At 38.8% G+C, this 22,027-nt stretch overlaps 1 protein-coding gene across 2 annotated transcripts in view; it reads left to right on the forward strand.

Moving 5' to 3' along the window:
- sh3pxd2b (SH3 and PX domains 2B) overlaps nucleotides 1–22,027 on the forward strand; it is a 32,766-nt gene that overhangs the window by 1,015 nt on the left and 9,724 nt on the right. For both annotated transcript variants that reach the window (XM_026372400.1, XM_026372402.1), the window contains exons 2-5: nucleotides 1,883–1,963; nucleotides 9,486–9,561; nucleotides 15,762–15,838; nucleotides 19,981–20,072. In XM_026372400.1, coding sequence (XP_026228185.1) covers nucleotides 1,883–1,963; nucleotides 9,486–9,561; nucleotides 15,762–15,838; nucleotides 19,981–20,072 — 326 coding nt within the window. The remainder of the gene's footprint in view (nucleotides 1–1,882; nucleotides 1,964–9,485; nucleotides 9,562–15,761; nucleotides 15,839–19,980; nucleotides 20,073–22,027) is intronic.

A 22,027-nucleotide genomic window follows, 5' to 3' on the forward strand; every position in this document is an offset into this window, starting at 1 on the left:
TGAGCCTGATACCTGTAGGCATCGATAACCAGGAAGTTTAGATGGCAGAGTTTATACGGTCATCACTGTGAACATGAGGAAATATTTGAATAGAGGAAGGGTCTAAATGTTAAAATGTTACACAGCATTTGTGCTTTTATGACTTAAGCTTTACAGTACAGTCAGATTTGTATGACAGTTTTAGTGATTTTTATCATGATGAAAATGTGAACGATATTGACATTTACACAGAATAGCTCTAGTTCTGTTGTGATTAGCTGATGGAGACACTACATGCTATGTGATAATGATGTGATTATTTCGATAACAGGGCCTCTTTATCTCTAATGCGTTGCCACTGGCTAAAAAGTACATAGAGAAGAAGACTGTGTGAATATGTCTCCTGTTTTTCTCATTCCCTACTGCTACTGCAAAGCTTGTGTGGGAGACAAGAATGTCAGAGAGACAAAGACTTATTTTTTTCACAGCACTGAAATTGATAAACATCTTCCATCATTCTTGTCTGAAAGTGAGACGTAGTGGATACATGTGGGTGAATATTTCTGCCGGAGTGTGCAAACATTTTACAGCAACACCTATGACATCATTTGCTTTTGAGTGCCAATCGCGAGAACCTGTGCCAAGACCTTAGCAGGTGTTTGTGTTGCTTTCGTGTACATGGTGTTTGCTTGTTCATGTGTTTGTAACCATATATGTGTGGAAATAAGGCTAAAGGACCAACAGGCCATATACTGCTGTGAGTGTTAGTGGTCAAGGACACAGAGTTCTTGAGGCCCTGTGTCTTCTCCATCTGTCCGTTTGTTCTCTCTCTCTCTCTCTCTAGTGCAGCCCTTGTTGTTCTGTGTCTTTGGCAACCTCTCTACACACACCGACCCAGCATCTTACACGTTCCAGAACCCTGAGGTGTGGTTAAGAGTACAAAATGGGATTTAAGGCTTGGTGTAATTATTGTGCCAAACTGTAGCATACAAAACCAAAAACACTCACAGCACACATTTGTTCTGCACAAAACTGGTCTTTCTCTTAATCGTCAAGCTTTTAGTAAATAATATCTTAACATCTTGAAAACAAGGCCTGTGCATTGTCATTCATTGGTTTAAATACACCATACATGCACACATTGAATTGTAGTAATTCTTTTCATTGAATGAACACATTCCCCTCTGGCCCATATAGCTCCATCTGTGGTCATATCTGATTCCAGTGCCCTAAAAGAAAGCGAGTCCAGAGAAGGTCTGGGAGTGAGGCCAACATGATTCAGCCAGACACAGCAAGCCACCAGGGAGTTTCCAATCACCTCCTTGCCTCTCCCTTCTTCTTCAGAAAATAAAATGTAGTACTGTACCCCCAGACTATAAGCGGAGGATACTCTGTGGTCTTTTACAGTTGTTGACATAAGGTTGGGGAAGTTTGCAACTGTACAAGAAGTTAATTTTTAACTTAATTTAGTGTCACAAATAATACAGAGGGGCCAGCTGTGCAACTCCTGACATACATTTAAACGGGAAATTTGGATGTATTGCTTATGTTTACTTCATGACGATGTTGCAGTACATACTACAACATCTGCAATTTGTGTGCATAGTAAAAATCTGCAAGACATCCATAAAAGATTATGACTTCCTCTCTTACAGGAAGTGATGTAATTTAGATGGGAAGTGGAAAAAAATGGATTTCCCCGTTGTGTTCATGCGAGTGGATGACAGAGCCTGCTGTCTTGGTTGCCTGACAACAATGCTGTTTGCTTTCTCATGCAGCTGCTAGTTACTGGTACTATGAGTCAGGAGTGATGGTCCAGGGCATTTAGACGATCAAGTGTTTAACAGTAATTGTTATTTGTTAGTTCAGATGTATTAATTATTTATGTCTTTTGCTTTTACAGGTTTACATCATCAAAGTGTCCTGGAGCGATGGCAGCACAGAAATTATTTACAGACGCTACAGCAAGTTCTTTGACCTGCAGGTGAGTGTGTGCATGTTTGAAATTGGGTTAGTGTGTCTTGGCCTGTGATTTTTTTACTTTTTATTTTTTGCCTCTTAGGTGAGTGCAGTTGCATGTTTAAATACCAGGCCAGGAGTGTCAAAGTTTGAACTTTTCCAGTGGAAAAAATAGCATAAGCAACGAAAGGAAAATGGTTCCCCCCTGCAGGCATAGTACTTGTAGCCAGTTGTACCCTGCTCCACCCATATGACACTAGTAATTATGCCATGTGAGAGGAATCGGAAAATGTCCCTATGAAGTTGATGGAGAACAGTGACGAATGCTACGACAGCACTGATGACCACAGAAATGTCTGATTCATTTTTGAACGTCACGCCGGCAGTGTGTCTTGCACAATGAGGGAATATCATTAGTATCCTAGTTTCTCATCCTCTTTTGAAGGTAATGAATCTGGGCTGCCGGCCACATCTGAGCTTACAGAGCATGGACTCCAGAAACCCAAAAAGCCAACTGCTTTTAATGAGCACATAGTCAGTTTTGACGAAGCTTACTGTCAACCCTAATTGAATTAAATTCCTTTTAATTGATTAAGATGGTCAAAGCAGGAGCAATGAAATAAAGAACTCTAATGCTCCACTAAGATTTTCTGATGGAGCAAAGATATTGTTAACCAGTTAAATGTAAACTATTTAATTACAAATTTTATTAGGTTAACTTGAGCTTGTAAAAGTCTCCTATCACAGCCATAATTGCTTTTTAATTTCATCACCTTTCTGTTGTTGAGGTCTTGTCCAAGTATAAGTGCACGTTAAGCTATGAACAGTAATCTATTTATCGAAATGACTAGAGATTGAGTCAACTGTACTGCAACAACAGTTAAAAAAACTTAGTGTATCTCTCTATGCTCAAGCAAAGACAGTATTTCTAACACTATTTCTAATAAATTATTATGGCCTATATTGAATTATATAATAAAGTTGAAAGAAAAAGCAGAATTATTTGACTTGTGTACAGGGAAGCACAGTCTGCTGTCTCTTTAAATCATCTTCAAATAGTATAACTCTGACCATCAATATTACATTCTTATTTTATCCATGCTTATGAAATTGCTAGTTTTATCACTGAGACAAAGTATTAGGTCATTGGCGCTGAATCAGATAAGCATACAGGATATGAGATACTTTCAGCAGAGGCATCCGCCTCTGGTGTTCTCCCCTATAATGCCATACAGTTGTTTTCTGCTCTGTTGGCACCCTGAGGGTGGGCTCTCAGTGGTGAGGGAGATTACAAGCCAGTCTCTTATGTCAAGCTGGGTTTGGCATAAGCCACTCTGAGGCTTACGCCAAACCTGCAGGTTGTTCAAATACTCGTCAGCTCTTCTGTGGTGAAGGGGTTATACATATTCTGCTATATGTACCAGTGTCTTTTTATCATTTTGATATGTTACCCTATGGACTGATTATAAGTAAGGCAGTAGCTTGACATCATCAAGCATCAGTGCAGGTGACAGGATGGTGACATAGAGAAACGTCATTCATTTCCCATGATTATCATTTCTTCACTACCCGTCATCCCATTGCAGTTTTCATTTACTGCTCTGGTCATCTCTCATCTGTGAACTGTTGTGTCCAGCTCGTGGAAGACATCCAAGAAAGTAGGTCCACACAGTAAAAAGGTTGGGTTGGTTAAGGGATATAAGGAAGGTCTGAAATAAAGAGACACTCAAACACCAACATGTAGCTCAAGGCCGTCACAGAGTGAGTCTAGAAAAATTACACACAAATTGTCTTTGGTCATCCAGACAGGAAATGTTATTCACCACATCCTGTCAACACAGCTGGCTCAAGCAGACGATGCGTCAGTTCAAGGTGATTTCTGTGAGGTCACTGACCACAGACTATGCTTGTTAACCCATTTCAAATGAATCAAGTGAATTCTCGTTATTAAGGGAATATTTTATTCTTCTATACCTTCTTGGTTATCATCATTTTTTTTATTCAATATAGCTGTATGTAAAGTCAGAGAGTGTTTTTTTTTTTTTTACCCCGTGTCTTAAATTGTGAACACACGTGCTGCTGGATAGTGTAGTGGTAAATGGTAAGAGCCTTCCTCCAGTAGGGGATCTTAGGCAAGACCTCCTTCCGCTTATCCTGCCTACCCTTGTACCTTGTATGTTACTTGTAAGTCGCTTTGGATAAAAGCATCTGCCAAATGACTAAATGTAAATCAAATAGGCTGAACTGTTCCTTCACAAAGATGGAAAGTACAGGGAACAGTTTCCTTGTTGCACACGTGTCCTCTCATCTTCACAACTTCAGTCTCTTAGCATTCTCAGTTTAAAGCTGTAGGAAAAAAATCCAATACATGGCTAAGCTACTTGCTTATTCAGAGTTGCACAGCTGTCACATATTTTCCATCTGCAGTAATAAAGTAACTAGACCTTTTAAAGGGGGCCATATTACTTAGAGCATTGGGACTGCTTGTTGAACATATTTCGGTGTGCTCATTTCCTTCTTGCGCACAGTAACTTTGGACATTTGGTCAGACTAAAATTTATTATACTGTACATACAGTATCCTTAAGCAGAAAAATGTATTATGTATTATTAGGGTAGTGATACCTATTCCTAGCCCAGCAACAGGTTAATCAAAAAAGATTAGTGATTATTTTGTGCGGTTTATTTGTTTGCTTGAGATATACCCCAGGATATTTGGGATCCAGTGAACTACTGTCTCTACTGAAGTGTAAAGAGAAACACTCAGCTACAACCACACATGTGGTTTGGTTGCTGCTTTTAAGCTGACTTTGTGACCTTTGTGGAGGCGGGTTTGTGAAAACAGGATTGCTCTATACAGACTGAGTAAAAACAAATCTGCTCTGTGTCCTGCTCATGGCCAGAACAAGATGAGTTCCACTGCCCCATGTACACTATACATATGTTAGCATTTACTCATTCATCCATCCACTATCCCTACCTTTTTATTAATCTTATCTCAAACCGGGCTGCTATCATGTGGTAACAGGGAAATCCGACATTGGGAGGGCACAGCATTGAGTTATTTTAATATCTGTCCAGCTGGCCAGCATACAGCAATCAAGTTAACTTGATCTCAGATTTTTGCTACTGCATTCATTAATAAGCCTTGGCCTTAGTATGCATTATGTATTTAACTGTTAACATTGTGAGCCCCTACCCATGGATGAGTCAGAGGACTAGTGACATAGGCATGTTCTACAGAGATCAGCCAGTGTTCTTGACCATTTTATACTCCTATTAAACAATCTGGTGCTTCTCAGTTCTTCTTTATTAGGACTTTATTTGTAGGATGGTAATGCAATTAAAGCAGATATGGACTAGACAGGAGAAGACATTAGTCTCTGAATCAGCAAGAATATAGTAAATGAAATGAAAGCTTTGCAGGAACATGGACATATTAACAGGCTGGTAGAGTGACGTGATGGCTGTGGAAATGTTTGTTCATCCCTGCATCCTTGAATTAGGTCTGTAATACATGTTTTGTTTTTCTTAGTTTGTTTATTCACTCTTATTATTGAATTTCCTGCCATATTAAATCTTTGCTTAATATTGCCTTTTATTGTGAGTTAGTTATTTTTCAATAGTGATTTAGAAGGCTTTGGTAAGTAAGAGAATGAGCCAATAGCTAATGATATGGCCAGACTGTTTTTTTTTTGTTTTGTTTTGGGTTTTTTTGTGTGGCATTTATAATGTCAGAGTTTGAATTCAACTTCAGAGTTTAATATATTTAGATATTCTGATGGGGCCATAAAGCATAGAAATGGAGAACATGTCTTGAACCTCTGATTTCACAGACTGAAATTTTTTTTTATTTGATTTTTAATTTTAATTACTATACAATATGTCATTATACCATCTGTAAAATACCAGCCTGTCATACAACTGAAACAAACACAGCAGAATCTCATTTCAAATAAAATGCTGTGTAACAGACATGGAAAGTCGTGGAGTTTGACGGTGCTCCACCTTGGCCTGTCATCCTCTTGCCTGTAGAGTATTAATATTTGATTTTGGCTGCATGATGAAACTGGTATTTTGAAGAGACATCTTCACTCTCTCCAGATGCCTTTCTTGTTTGAGTAGTTCTGATTACAGAGTGGATACAAGGTTTAGAGTAGACACAGAGACTGGGTGTGTCTGGACTCCCAGTCAGACACATGGGAACAATTACAGCATGTGGGGTATTGGCTCTTTTGTGTCTGTCTAGCTCTCTGTTTGTACTGTCTCAGTTAAGGTGGTGCTGTGTCAGTAGGGAAGCAACTCACTCTTAAACCTCACTTAAACCACTAAATTCCCTCTTTACCTTTTTATCTTTAAAAAAAACCCCAAACTAAAGAACCTGAAGTGAACTGACTCACCAGTTTTACTGTAACAGACAGAATTCATGAATCCTTTGTTTTCTGGTTAAAATTGAATGTTGTGACTTTAACTTTGCAATGGTGAGCTTTAGCAGTCAGAGACAGTCAGAAAGTCATTGAAAACATGATTGGTTGGTTGAGAAAATCACACAGCTCCATTGGAGCTGCTAAGACACCAAAAGTCAAAGAATGATTGGACTCTACACGTCACCTTTTAGGAATGCCAATGAAACTGTTTGCTTTTGTGCTAATATGTTACTGGAAAACTATGTGAGAGAAAGTCTCATGTTCCAGATAAGATTATACACATCAGGTGCAGCATGCACTGGCTGAATATTGTGTGTGAAACAGAAAAAACGGGATGCCTTGGTTATTGTCCTAGGAGACTTTAACACAGGTAATCTCTCTCACAATCTCCTTAAATACAAACAGTTTAAGTGTCCGACCAGAGAGGGGAATGTACTGGACCACTGATACACCATCATCAGTGGGGCCTGTTCTGCTGTCCCTCACACTGCACTGGGTCAATCAGACCAAATCATGGTGCATTTGATCCTAGCATACTGGCAGAAATTAAAGTCTGCAAACCTGCTGTGAGGACATCAAAGAAATGGACCACTGAGGCTGTATGAGACCTACAGGAAAGTTTAGACTGTACAAATGGGAACTTTGGAACTTGCCACCAATAGTCTGGACGAGTTCATGGACACTGTGACCTCCTATATTAACTTCTGTGAGCATAGCATCATTCCATCACTCACCGGGGGGGTTACAACAATGATAAACCCTGATTCACAGCAAAACTCAGACAACTGAGGTCAGAGAAACAGACTGCATTCAGAAGTGACCAACACAAAAAAGCCAAGAACAGATTTAGCAAGGAGGTGATAAAAGCTAAATCAGAGCATGTGAGAGACTGGAACAGCAACTCGCAGCCAACGACTCTGCCTCTGTCTGGAAAGGGCTTAAGGTAATCACCAAGTACAGGCCTAGAGTCCCCCACCCTGTGAATGACCTTTTAGTGTTGCTTTGAAAAACAATGGGACATACCTGATTACTCCCCCCCTCTTCAAATGCTACACAGGGAGCCCCACCCTCCAGACAACCTATTGACATTCACCATCCTCTCTGAAGCGCCTTTTTTTCTTACCTCCTATGTAAACTCACTTTTTATTACCTTTGCTATTTTTTTGTTCAATTTATTGTATTCAGTCTGCTGTTTACATGCTTCATATTTCTATTTAACATGTTCATTTTGCACTACAGGATTTGTTTTTACCTTGTTATTGTGTCAAATGTTTTTCTTTATCTCTGTATCCCCCTTGACTTTGATTCTGTGTCTGCACCTAACGTCAAGACAAATTTTGATTCTGATTCTGATCTATAAGGAAAATTGTCTGATTTTCAGAAGAATTTCCCCACAGGGATTAATGAAGTTTATCTTATCATCCAGGTAACCTGGGGCCTGCTAGCCAATCTAACTGTGATCAAAAAGTAATTTAACTTCGAACATGCTGCTACGCTGGAAGCGCACTCAATTACAGATTAAAGTTATTTTTCACTCAGGATATTAAAACTGAAATATTTGATCATCTCAGCTCTGTAAACATGGGTGATATCTAAAGTACTTTTGAATTGACAGATGATGAGACATTGCTTAAGTTTCACTGAAGTAATCCGAGAATAAACTTTATACCACTTTTTGCTTTATGGCAACAACACCTCTTTGGCACCTCACTAAAATGAGACAGTCCATAAAAAGTACCAACAATATTATCTGGCACATGACTCTTCCTTTCCCAAAGCCCCTTCATCACCTCATACTTACTTTCTTGCTCTGTCTAGTGTGAAAGAGGTAGTAAGTTACAGTAGGTGGAGCTGAGACAAACAAATTTGTGAAAGGAGATTTTGTGACAGTGTTATTCTGCCAACTAATCACTGTTTATTTTAAACATAATGAAAGGAGAACAAATAAAATACAATACTTTTCACATTATGTAGTCCCTGATGCACATGGTTCACGTTTCTTGACCCTGACATGTGAAATTAGATTATAGGTGAATCGGAGTCGGCTGATCAGTAGTATTACATTTTCAGTCAGTCATGTTTATTGTTGAAAGCAAGCAGGATTTTGAAAATAGGGACCTTGAAACATGCAAATCATGATTGCATATCTTATCTGAAATTTAGCCAATGAGGATCAGTACCAGAACACAAACATGGACTTTCCATTGTTGTTGGAATTTTGTTGTTGCATATTGTAGAAATGATTCTCTCGTACCAGTCAAGGTTCAGAGATATATACCGGAGAGGGAATGAAAAGAATGTGTGGTTTAAATATCTGGTGAAACTGGTTGTTTTGACTATAAAATACCAGTGGAGCACAGCCCTGATAAATACTTTACTTTACAGAATTATTTAAGTAATGTAATGTTTTAGATCATAATGATTAAGTCAAGGAGAAGCGGATTGTGGCACCTGCATTCGTAATGCTTTTAAAGCAAATGATTTTGTACTCTGCATATCGTATCAATTCAGAACATCTTTTTACTTATTTCTTTATTTGGTTGGTTGTTTTAGTGGAAGATTCATGTGAGTTTTCTTCTCAAAAAGGAGATCCATTGTCAGAAAAGTGCACTTCGATTTTATTGGACAGTGTGGTCAGTTATCTATTGTTTGTTTGTTTGTTTGTTTTTTACCCTGGCTGCATAGAGAATGGAACACACATGCAGACACATGCATAACTATTTAAACATACATACATATATAGTAATTATGTGTGGAAGCACATCACGTAGCCAAAATGAGAGAAATTGTGATGAAGGGATAGAAGGGATCACTGCTCTCTGGCCTTTAAAAATTTTGGAAACAGAAATGTTCCACTATGTCATTGGTGCCTTGCTGTTAACAGCCCCTTAGCTACAGCAGCATATGTAGCAGAAGGAAAAAACATACCATCTGCTCGGTACATTTCTAATCAGTGGCAGGCCTCTTTTTTTGGCCGAATTCCTTGTAGGAACTGCTGATTTGTAAAAATGTGAACCCTTACTCTCCAAACTCAGCTATCCTGTAATGTGAAATGTTTGTTTATGTATATGTGTAAATACTTAATGTGCTAATGAGTTCTAAATAATTGTGTGTTTTGTAGATGGAATTGCTGGATAAATTTCCGGTGGAGGGAGGCCAGAAAGACCCTAAGCGCAGGATTATTCCTTTCTTACCAGGTAAGAGTTAAACACAATGCTGAGGGAATTTGAAGACTTGCTGCTTTTTGAACAAATATTTTGTCACAATGACTGTATTTCCACCTCTGTATTATCATGCCTTTGTTTCATTTGCTGCTCTATTTGATCTCCATCTGAAATGTTTGCACACATTGGGTTAAATGTGGACAACAGTGACTCATTGATGGTCTGTTGATGAAGTCAAGGAAGGCAGAATGTTTTGTTGCATACTGCACACAAAAGAACCAACCAGAATATTCTGAAGCAGTCCTTATTGGTCATAACCTCACTGCTGGCCCATAGACATGCTCTATTAGACATGTCATAGAGGTTAGGCTTGGAGCTTTTCAGTGACATATTGAATAGTTGTCTCAAAGCAAATTTAAAGTTGTACAACATTCATTGTTTTTTTTTGTTTTTGTTTTTTTGGGCTTAGCTGTCCCTTTGTCCTGTCTGAATCCTGGCTTACCATGTGTTAAACCTGACTGGACAAATTAATGATTTTTTTTTTCTTTCAATTCCTACTCCTCCAAGTGACAATCATGTTTCTTAAGAATAATGGAGTTGGGTGTGCTCTGCCAACTTGAAGTAATTTCAGATTGAGATCCTGCTGTAAGTAAATCTTATGAGAGCTTAAAAGAAAACCTCCCCCAAATACCCCACCCATATCTCTCCTACCAGGCTTGGGGATGGGCGGTGGTTTTTTGTTTTTTTGTGTGGCCACGGACGTCTGGAACTTATTGAGAGAATGCACACACAAACACACTGAGTCAGTCTGATGAACTCTGAGTAGGGAAGGGGGAGAGCGAATGAAGATAGAAAACTGCTTTTCATACTATCCCCCATGATTCCCTTATACAGTAAACATAGTTTACTGACCATGTTCACTACTATGCTATTAGTCTCTGTCTTCCCTTGGTTTTTACCTTATAGAATGAAAATCTACATTTTTCACCCTTCGGTTTATCTGTTCCGGTCATTCAATGAAGTATTGTGGGTGTTGGTAGTTTCTCTCACTCCTCCTATTTCTGGTGGTGGAAAATTACAAGTGAAGTTTCTCCTGAGAAATACAATAAATACCTAAAATCCCTGCTCCTTTAGAGCTGTTAAGACACAAGATTGATTAGGCTCATGACACTTTCTTTGAATTGAACTATCTTTTCATTTTGTGGTATGATCCCTGATAAAGTCATACACATCTCTGAAAAGGATTCAAAGACACCTGATTTGCTGAAGAACCTTCCTGACAGCCAAGAAAACACTTCCCTTGCAAAGCATAAGTCTGGATTGTGGGCTGAGGCATAACAAGGCACGGAAGTGGTTTTTCCTCCTTGGTTTAGTTTGTTCAGGACCTGAAGCTATTTTTTTACTCCTTAAGTATCACACATCAGCAAACTGGCATGTCTGCAAAAAGCTCTTTTTTTTTTTTGCTCCTTTGCGATAGAAGAGTTGATATTTTTCATTAGCTTAGATTCCATAACTAGACTATGACTTTGAAATTTGTGTTGACTATTTTATCCTTTCAGCTTCTATTGATAGAACCAGAGTACATACTTTTACAGCCACTTTGTTGTGCTTGGGATCTTTCTGCCTGCCACAGTAGGAGGCAGAGTTTGTTGAACAAGTCAAGTACCTTTCTGTGGACTTCACTAAGTCACATTATCCAGTAAGTCAGGCAGAAAAACACAAAACGGCTGAACCTTTACAACTACCTTCTTGCTTATACCTTCATATCATTTTCATCTCTTGTTGTCAATAGAAAACAATCACGGTTCTTGTCTACATGGAAGTGCCGTAGTAGTGGCAGACCTGTATTAAATGGCACCTTATGAGGTTGTGAGTGCCCTGTGTCGGCAACCTAATCTTAGAACACAGTAATTATAACACATCGAGAGAGTTTATTCCTGTAGCTTTAACTTAAAAACTGCACACATACCTATTTGCATTGTTACTAAAAGCCTTTTAAGGAAAGTTTAGGTCAGCTGTAGAATAGTTTCAGAAAAATCTGTGTTCAAGTTTTTTAACAGTAGAGGATGAATATGTGGAAGGATATGTTTGTGTAAAAACTGTATCAGTGGACTCATGTATGTGAAAGTAGGCTTTGGTTTCACTGTTTGTTTTTTAGGAAAAAGCGCAACTAAGAGTGTATGTGTGTTTTTACCCAAAAGGCTCTAAGAGATGGTGGGACAAAATGCAGAGCTTTTATTCCCTACTAAAGTGCACTTTACTTAAATGTTTGGGTGAAGGTTACTCAAGTTTCAACGTTCTCCCTCAGCTAAATCATGTCAAAACCAAGTGGCTCATCTCAGAAATAACATACGTATATTCACAACATGTCCACCAACTCTCAATCCATCTGTCCCCTTTGAAACTGACATTGAACTGGCACAGACAGCAAATTTATTACCTTTTGTGCTACCACAAAGGATTGTCTACTAATGAGCCTCTCCAATGCTGCGTTCACACCTGTTATACAGAGGTGACAGTGTTAAAGTGTATGTTGTGGTCACATTGCCAAAGAAACAGAAGTAGTTTGATACTCTTGATCATGGCTGGCTCTAAAATATGCTGTAAAGTCTGATTCACTTCAGCCATGGCTCCAGTACAGCAGCTTTCCTCTACTCCTTCCTCCCTCCCTCCACACCCAAAAAAACCCTTTTCATTGGCTGCACCCCACAAGCTGCTGTGCATACAGAGTATGCAGTGTTAAGTCAGTGCTTCGCTTGACCCTGGAGTGCTTTGGAAAACTGTCAAAAAAGCTTTCTGTTTGAGCAGTGACGAAGGAAGGAGAAGAAGAAAGAGAGGAGAAAGTGAAGGAGGCATTCACAGGTTGACTTTCAAATCTCTTTAGTTTTCAAGAGCTGTCCAGTCTGTCCTTTTGGTTATTCTGGCAAGATGTCGCCTAACACCTTAGAGATTTGAGCCGTCTCCTCTCATTCTTCATCTAGTTAATCTCTTTTTCAAGTCTTCTTCACATAATACAGTAGTGTTTCCTTCTGCACAGGTAAAAAAATCGTCTGGTCGGACCATGTACCTGTTACATTTTGTATACTTGATGCAAGTATATACTATGTGAAATTGTCCAGAACATAATAGTCTATAGCCATGCTTGCATCCATCTGGGGGCTGTAATGCTCACTGCACCAGGTTGCACATTCCCCTGAACCCTAAACATATCTAGGCAATATCTAGATATCCAGAGACATCAGGAGATTTCCTACCAAATATATTTGTTGTTGCATTTCAGTTGCACATGAATGTTTTATTAGAATGAACAAGTAAAAAATAATATCATAACCGAGACACATAGAAACAAGCAATTACGGTGGCAAGAATAATTATGTGAACCTTTTGGAATATCGTTTTCTGCATTCATTTGTCATCAAATTTGGGATGATGTTTTAATGATGATATGCAGTGACCTTTTTATACCAGATGTAGTGCTGTGTGTTCTTTCCAATTAGTTCATTCTTTGTTTCATTAGTCCACAAAACATGTTGCCAATACTGTTGTGCAGTGTGAATTTGCTCTTTCTTAAACTTCAGGCATGCAGCAATGTTCTTTTTAGTAAGCAACAGCTTCATCCGTGGTGCCCTGCCATAGACACCCTGCTTGTTCACTGTTTTACCTACTGTAGACTCATGAACGCAAATGTTAGATGAGGATCAGATCATGTTTTATGACAAATTAATGCAGAAAACCAAGAAATTTCAAAAGGTTCACATACTTTTTCTTGCCACTGTATTCCTAAATAGAAACCATTATAATCACAAAGGCACATACAGACTGCATACACACTTCTTTGTGGATACACAAACAAAAGAAATGTGGTTTTGAGATGTATTGGTTAAAGACATAGAAAAGCCATTTATATCCATATATATGGAGGAGGCTAGGTGGGTTGACTGCTCAGCAGCATCTCCTATCAGATAGATTCTGGTTTCACCAAGTCTGCTATAAATACTCACTAAAAACACCCTGTACCACCTCAATAACCCTGTAAGAGAGGTGATACAGTAACTATTCAAAGCATGTCCTTATTGCATCTAGGATCTTATTACAGCCTTGACTTCCTGCCCAGTTTATGTTTGATGTAAAGCTGTCTCTGTGAATATATTGGCGAAACCTCTGCAGATTTAAAAAAAGGAGAAAATAGATGCTGGCTCTATAATTTCCTGCATACCGTTAAGTTAGACAAGTGTTTTAAGAGGCCTATTTGTAGCCATTACTTGTTATTGCTATGGCGGCACAGCTCGCCTGTGGTTATTTTTGCTTACAGATAAAAATATATAAGGCATAATTTGCCTTAACAAAATCATGTATTCATGTCTTGGAAAGGCCAGCTATTCACCTAGCTCCTTACTCACCTCATTGTGCTGTCATAGTTATTAATGATGTGACTGTATTGTGTCTGCATGCTAATTCACTGACCTTGCTTTTTAAAAACCAATGTGTCCCTATTGCCTTGTAGTGGACCCCTGACATTTTAAAGAGCTGGAATTATGGAAAACAAGACAAAATAACTTTCGGGTAATTTTTGGGGACCTTTGCTTACTAAATTCTTGCATTTCTAATTCTCAAATGTAAAGTACAGTACATCAAGTCCACACTTGCCCAGCGCTACACTGAGTGTGTAACTTCTGTAGATGGAGTTTGCATTGCAACTGGTTGAGATTAATGCTGGATGTTGGAAGTGTGCTTTAAACACTACATCTACAGTTTTGTGGATGCACATCTTGCACAGGTTCTTTGCCTTCCATTTCAGGATCAGAATTTACTTCATAGATTACTGTATGACTACTATCTTATGGTTTATCATCTCCAGAAGCTATCATTGATGAGGTAAAGTTACAGCACAAGATTTGCAGTAATCATTAGGCCATATTCTCTTTGGCTGGTGGCGAACACAGGGACCCTCAACCCCTAGCCAAGCATAGTATGTGGTCATGAATAATGCAGGTTTTATGTACAGTACAGTTATACAGTGTTTACTTTTAAAGTATTATAATTACAATATACAGTATTATATATTTTTTCTGGCATTACTGGCAGTAATGCCTCTTTTTTTCAGTTACAAAAGTCTGTAAACCTTTTGGAATTTCACGGTTTTCTGCATTGATTTGTCATAAAATGTGATCTGATCTTCATCTAAGTCAAGAGTATTAACATGTGCCTAAAATAATAACACAAAAAAATTCTGATCTTAGAATAATAACCTCCAAAAAAACTGATTGAAGTCAGGTGTTAGCGAAAGTTAAAACAAAAAAACATTCTAACATTTTGAGTTTGCTCCGCACAAGAAGATTGTGCTCATGTGAGCCATACCTCACCAAGAATCAAGAATTAATGACACTGATGACAAATGGAGACATTTTGGGACCAAGAAGTGGGCCGCCAGTCAAAATGACTCCAAGAGCACAACGAACACTCATCAATGAGGTAAAGAAACAACCCCGAGTGACAGCCAAAGAATTAAAAGCATCGATGGAACTGGCTAACAACGGTGTTTATGAGTGTTCTTAATCGTAAACTATTGTGGAGGAAACCCATGATTTGGGCCTGTTTTGCTGCATCAGGGCCTGGCCAGCTTGCAGTGATTGAGGGGAAGATTAATTCCCAAGTGTATCAAAAGTTCTCCAGTATAATTTGAGAATGTCTGTATGTCAGCTGATACTCTGAAGAAGTTGGGTGATGCAACAGGACAATGAACCAAAACATGCAACAGAATGACTTCAGAAAAACAAAATCCATAGCCACACACACGAGACGTCCAAAGAATATGACAGAGCTAAAGCAGTTGGCTGCTGGAAAAATGGTCTAACAAACGATGTGCAGGTCTGATCCACAGCCACAGGAAGCACCTGGTTGAGGTTATTGCTGCCAAGTGGGGGTCAACCAGTCATTAATTCCAAGGGTTTACATACTTTTTCTACTAACAATGAAGTTTTTATGGCTGTTCTCAATAACAAGACATGAAAGATCAGAAGTTTGTGTTATTCTTTTAGGCACATTATATATGTTGACTGATGAAGATCAGATCACATTTTATGACAAATTGATGCAGTAAACCATGAAGTTCACTTACTTTTTCTTGCCACTGTACATGCTTAGCTACAGAATACATATTTAAACAGCTTATATCGATGACAGTTTGAGTTTTATGATCAACCTTTAAGTCTGTTTTTCCTATTATTTTCCAGGGAAGATCCTGTTTAGGAGAAGCCATATCAGGGATGTGGCCATGAAAAGGTTAGGGCCCATCAACGAGTACTGCAGAGTGAGTATTTTGTCTAACAACCTATCGTATGTGACTTTAACTTGTGGTACTCTGGAATGGTAATTTTTTTTGACTCAAAGCTTCATTGACTACCAAGCATTTACACCTTCAGCACATAGATTCATATAGGGGAAAAAGGGAAAAAAAATATCCCACCCACATTGCATCAACATAGTCATGAGCAGGAAAGGGGAAAATAATCTTTTGATGCCCTCTGTATACATGTGAGCAACATACTCAGCCAATTCAGAGTTACACTGGGGTACCAGAAAGTCTAGTTTCAAGAGAATTTCTTTGTCAGCCAGTGGAATGACTGGGTTTGAAATCATAGCAGATTGCCATGCTGAATTTCTGAGTGTAAGACTTTTGTAACCACAGGCATGACCCAGGTTCTGTGTTTTGACCTCTCTGCAAAAAGAGACAAACTACTTTAAAAGAGACCTTATCTCAATAGTATCAATAGTGTACAAGAAAACAACCTGTTTGCTGTGTAGCAATATGATAAATGGATGCCATTTTAACACTCTCATGTTCAGTATCCTCTCATGATCCCCTTGGGAAAGACCATTTACAAATTTGCTTTATATTTTTATGGTCTTAGTTTCATGCAGAGACAGACATCATTGAGTATACTTATGTTGCACTTACCCATGTGATGTAATGTGTTATTGTTGTTTGTTATATTATTTCACAAACCACAGCTCTTTCCATTAGTAAAAAATATATCACAAACCTTTGCATTATTTTGCCTGTTACTTGGCATTATACCAATGAGATTAATCATTTGGGCTCAAGAAAGGGAAAATATGGCCATACATTCTCAGGCTCCAATGGAGCAGAACTGCAACCGTAAAACTGCCAATAGCAAACAACTAATTGCTTTAGTTTGACAGAAATGTACACAACAACCTAAATAAACGCATTATGATTGATCAGCAACAGGACAAAGATTTCTGCCTTTGAACTAAACTCAGCACAGTAATTTGAACAAATCAACTGTTGAGTCACTCCCTGGTCATAGCAGACTAACAGACATCTACAGATATTATGGCCACAAAGTCACGTTTTAGTTTGAAACGGTGCTCTGGTATTCAGAAATACTGGGAGAGCTATTGTTGTACCTCATTATGGGGTGTTACTATCAGTCATGCCAAAAGCAGGGAGCTTGCTGGTGCTGAGCTTGCTCCAGTCAGCACATCCACAGCCCATAGACTTTGTTTTTGTTTAGTTTTACAGACTTGCCTCAGGGCCCTTTAACCATCCACACCTCATCATGCCTCTCTGAAGGGGGACGTCTGTGGATGTTTTACAGTTTTGGTGACTGGCGTAGCATTTACTTATCTGTGTAGTTTTATCTCCATAAAGAGCTGCATGTAGAGAGGAATGGCTATCTATGACAAAGAGTATTGAGGGCTGGAGGAGGTGCTGTACATTACTACCCCACCAAGTTTCTTCTGGGGTTAAAAGGAATGTGCAGCTGGTGTAGGCCAACATCTTTAACCACTTATGTGAAAAATAAGAGTTTGGGGGAGGAATGTTATTGGTTCATGTCTGTGGGTGTGGATGTTTATGGGAATAAATTAGCCAGTTTTACATCAATTGCATTGCTGCATTAAAATTGTTATTGTGGAAATTATAAAAATGTTTAAAGACCTAAAACCTGTGTAGGATTGTTGATTGGTCTTGATATTTACATTTTGTCAAAATGATTTAGAATTGAGGACCTGGTTATGTTGATATTTTCATGCCAGGACTTTACTGAGGAAAGAATAAGACGTATTCATCAAATATTCTCACTTATTTCACCTCAAACATCAGTCTTTGTTCTTTAACATGGAGGACCGAAACAACTTCCTGATCAAGTGAGGACTAATCATAGAACAGACATGATATATAGATATGGTTAAACCTTTAAAAAACAGCACTCCTTTAACCCTAACCCTAAGCTTACAGGTCAGGTTCAGAAGTCAGCTTTGGTGGTGGTGAATACTGGGTATTATCTTAACTGCTGAAAATAACATTTTCATCCACCCCTGCATGCGTTCACGTTGACAAGGTGAAACTTGATGTTTGTCAAAGGGAAGAGCTGAGTCAGCCTTACTGTTGCACTGCTGAAGCTTTAATCTGACTCATATGGAAATTCCCTGGTTTTGAAGTCTTGTTATTTTTTCTAGTCAGGAAACACAGATTTAAAAAAAAATAAAAGGAACTAGCGGAAAGAAAGTGGGGAAAAATATGGGATTGGTGCTTGTTTGCATTAGGCAAGACTAAGACTGCTGAGCTTGGCTTAATAGCCAGGTCACACAGCTTGAAGTGCATTCAGTCCAAGCATCTGTTCACTAACAAATATATATTTCCACCAGTCTTTCTTTTTAGTATTTGACCGTTTTGAAAGATAATATGTTAGAAAGTATTAACACTAACATAGTGCATATATAATTTCTCAAAATGTGCTTAATCTTAAGCCCAGCAGTTTTTTAAATGCATTAACAAACTTTTTTTTTCTTTTGCAAATGTAACAGATAACAAAAAAACAGTAACATGTTAAAACTTTATTTCTTGTATGTTTGTCAAGAGGATTTTCATTTGCTATATGTCTCTACATGTGGAGATGTATCATGCACAGATCCACTGTACCTTATAGAAATGTTTAGATCTCTGATTTCCATAGTGCATTTTCAATGACGGTAACATGCACACATGCTTGCACACACCCATGCAGGCACACACAATTACGTTAATGCTGTCTGCTGTCAAGAACGCCCATAAAGTCAATTTGCTGTAATGTACCCTGAGCCTCCGTCCTATTTCCTCCCGGGGGAGTATTGTAATGAGTGGATGGGCCACAGGCTGACACGAAGAGAGGAATAAATCCAGGGAGAGGGAACCCAGTTAAGAATCCATTTTAACCTCAGCATAGCTCAGGATTCTGGAGGTCACCAGTGAAAACTCTTAAATCGGCTGCTCTGCTTCTTTGTCTCAAGATATTGATGTGTTAAATATGTGCCAGGAATTAACACGCACACTGTCCATAGCAGTATTCTGCTCCTTTCCCTCATTATGGTCCCTATGTGATAATTATGATAAGGCAAACACGGCACATGGGACAAGGACACCTTGGTTGGGTGTTTGGCTTCCATTCCATTTCTGATGTTATTGGTGTGTGTACGTGAGCGCAAGCAGTAGACAGAGACTCTACTACCTTTAAGGACAGAACTGAAACACTTAAGAGTATTAAAATCAGAGTTAGGGGCCCGCAGAGGAAGCTTGATGGATAGCATTGAGCTATGTCTGCCAACAAATGGAGAATGAGGAGTGGCCTTGCTCCCTCAGCTGTAAGAGAGACAGCCATCACAGTATCTTTAATAGCATTTATCTGTCTTCTGGTTTGGGACTTCAGACTGTTAAGGTAATTATCTGTTTCAGTGCTGCTGTTAAGAAGTTTGAAAGACGGGTTTGAAGAGGCAGATAAAACAGATACACTAGAGAACAAAAACAGGATAGAATAGGAGACTATGTGGTAACAGGACTAGCTGTGTGAGACAGATGAGAACACACCAGTAAAGATAAAACTAAATGTGGCTCTTTGTCTTTCATCTCCAGCCATGTTGTCGGGGCTCATCTCTCTGCTGCTAGTGATCTGACACAGAGATCAGAAACTAAGATGAGGGAGGATAGCAGGCGCGGCAGGTCAATGAACTTAGCTCAGAACTAGAGACAGAAAACAGAACAAGCAGGGATGATGGAAAACACAATAGAGAATGTGAAATGACTGCTTTTACTTAGTGGGGCACCTTTATTCTGCAGTCATTAAATTTTTCTAATCTTCATGTAATAAATTGAACACTGGTGACAGAATGAGAGATGAATGAGAAACTAGAATTGTAAATATATAAGCTTTAGATTAAATTGCATTTACCATTATTGTAGCTTTTGTAAGTTGTTTTAAGTTCTTCATGCATCAGGGGCTAAAAACTTTATGACAACATTAAATTAGACAAATCAGTTGCTACATTCCTATACGGACACCTAATAAAATTCCCCTTAAATATTAAATGTATAAATCATGTTCTGCCACACAGCAAGCAACTAAAGAATGCTATTTTTCACGTCTGGTTGACTTTGTGTGTTATCCTTTTCAGGCCCTCATTCAGTTGCCGGTTTACATCTCCCAGTGTGAGGAGGTTAGAGTGTTTTTTGAGACTAGACCTGAAGACCTCAACCCACCCAAGGAGTAAGTACCATTTTTGTACACACACCTCAACTGTTACAAGTTCTCATGCACATGTACAATGTCAACACCCGTCGTTGTTCCCCTGAGTCATGTCATGTCACATCCTCCCAGCACTTATCCCCAGACTGCTGGTAATAAGCACTCATTATACCCTCTAATGGATATTACTTCATACTGTTGCACTAGTTCCTGTTGGATTTTTTTCAAGAAGAAAAACACTTAATGGGCTTTTTTGTTTTTGTTTTATTTTAATGCTGAGTTAGCATTTAAGCATGTAGCTGCATCTCACTTCAGCCTCCAGGCTTCAGACAGCTGAGGCTCTGGCTCTGAAGGTATGCAGACCTGCTCTGGTGTAACTTGTAAAACTCACACAACACATCGGAATTATATCCTGTGCTGACAGGTATCATGTACCAAAACTAAGACATGAGACCAGTTAATGCCAGCGTCCAACACATACAAGCAATTTGATGTCATTAAGGTTACCAGCACCTTCAGGACAGTTGAGATTATGGTCTGCTGCTTTTATAGAGACCATAATGCCATGCTCATATTTTGTCCCCAGAGATGGTTTTTACATCAACAACTGTCAGCTGAGCAATTAGTTTTAACCTTTCTGTCATCACGTACTGATGTGTGGCACCAGGCACCGACAATCTGCTTCAGTCATCAGGATACTGAGTTGATAATTCCTGTGATATATTCTAGGAGTGCATGTTGGACAAGTATGTAATGAACAATGTGTGTTTTGGACTTGGTTGCAAAACATGGGTCCTAGAAATGAGAGATTACAATTGTCTCCCTTTACATACTTAAAACTATATACTACCATACTGCACTAATATCATGCATTCAACATAGCTGGGCTCCATTTTACTTGTTGTTAAACAAGAAATGAATCTTGACTACTTCCTACACAAACAGTCTTAATTACATTCTCAGCATCTGTGCACTACAGAGACAGTACTATATGCAGCAGCATCTAATTTGGAGAATTCACCTCAGTCACCTTGACATTTAAACTCACTAGAACTGATGAGCCAGTGAAATTGCAAATATAGCCCCTGTTTTGTTTTTTTCCCAATGCATTTCAAGACATATTGTGTAGAATTAAGCAAATAGAGCATATTTAAAAATGTTTTGTTCTTTGTTGGTAAAAAGAATTAGACAATCCTTGATACAGTCTGAACAGTTGAGCAGTACAAGTGATTTAATGTAACAGTCATACAGTCACTGTTATTTAGTTAGTATCCATCAGAAGTGACTTACATGAGTGAGTAGCTGGGCTTCTTACTCAAGGACAATTAACAGGACATATAGCTGTTATGAGGGATTGAATCCGAGATATTTTGTTAGTTTGACAGTCAGGAAACATGAGGAAAGACAGAGGGTGTGACATTCAACAAAGGTCCCCATCCTGACTGAAACTGAGGACGTTGTGGTTATCTGGCATTCACACAAACCACCAGTCCCATTTACAATGAAATGTCAATTGCAAATGTATGCACTATGTACAGTCAAGAAATCTTCATATTCCCTATGTTAGTGATGTGGGGGAACTTTTCTATCTGTACGTTATTATAATCATACACAGACAAACATCTAAAATATCACTGGTAATTGTTTGATGGTAGAAGGGGGTAATAAGTCTGAAAGCACTTAAGCCTGACAGCAGACTGTTGATGTGTATGCATAGTTTCTGACAGCTAGATGTCTGTCCGTCTCCTCCTTCGTCTTGCTCACTCACACACTGTCTTGTTTCCTCCCTCAGAGGAGACTTCCAAGGACACATACTCCTTATTCCTCATACAAAACCCCAAGCATGTGTTGGGAGAAGCAGGGTTGCATTTATTTAAGAAGGATGAATATAGGAAAGACCTTGGTTTGTCTTTATTGAAATTGGATTACTGCTTTCTGCTAGTGCAGCCTGTTTGGCTGACTGACAACAGGGCTGG

Source organism: Anabas testudineus, chromosome 14 (assembly GCF_900324465.2).
Source record: "Anabas testudineus chromosome 14, fAnaTes1.2, whole genome shotgun sequence".
NCBI classification, from domain to species: Eukaryota; Metazoa; Chordata; class Actinopteri; order Anabantiformes; family Anabantidae; genus Anabas; species Anabas testudineus.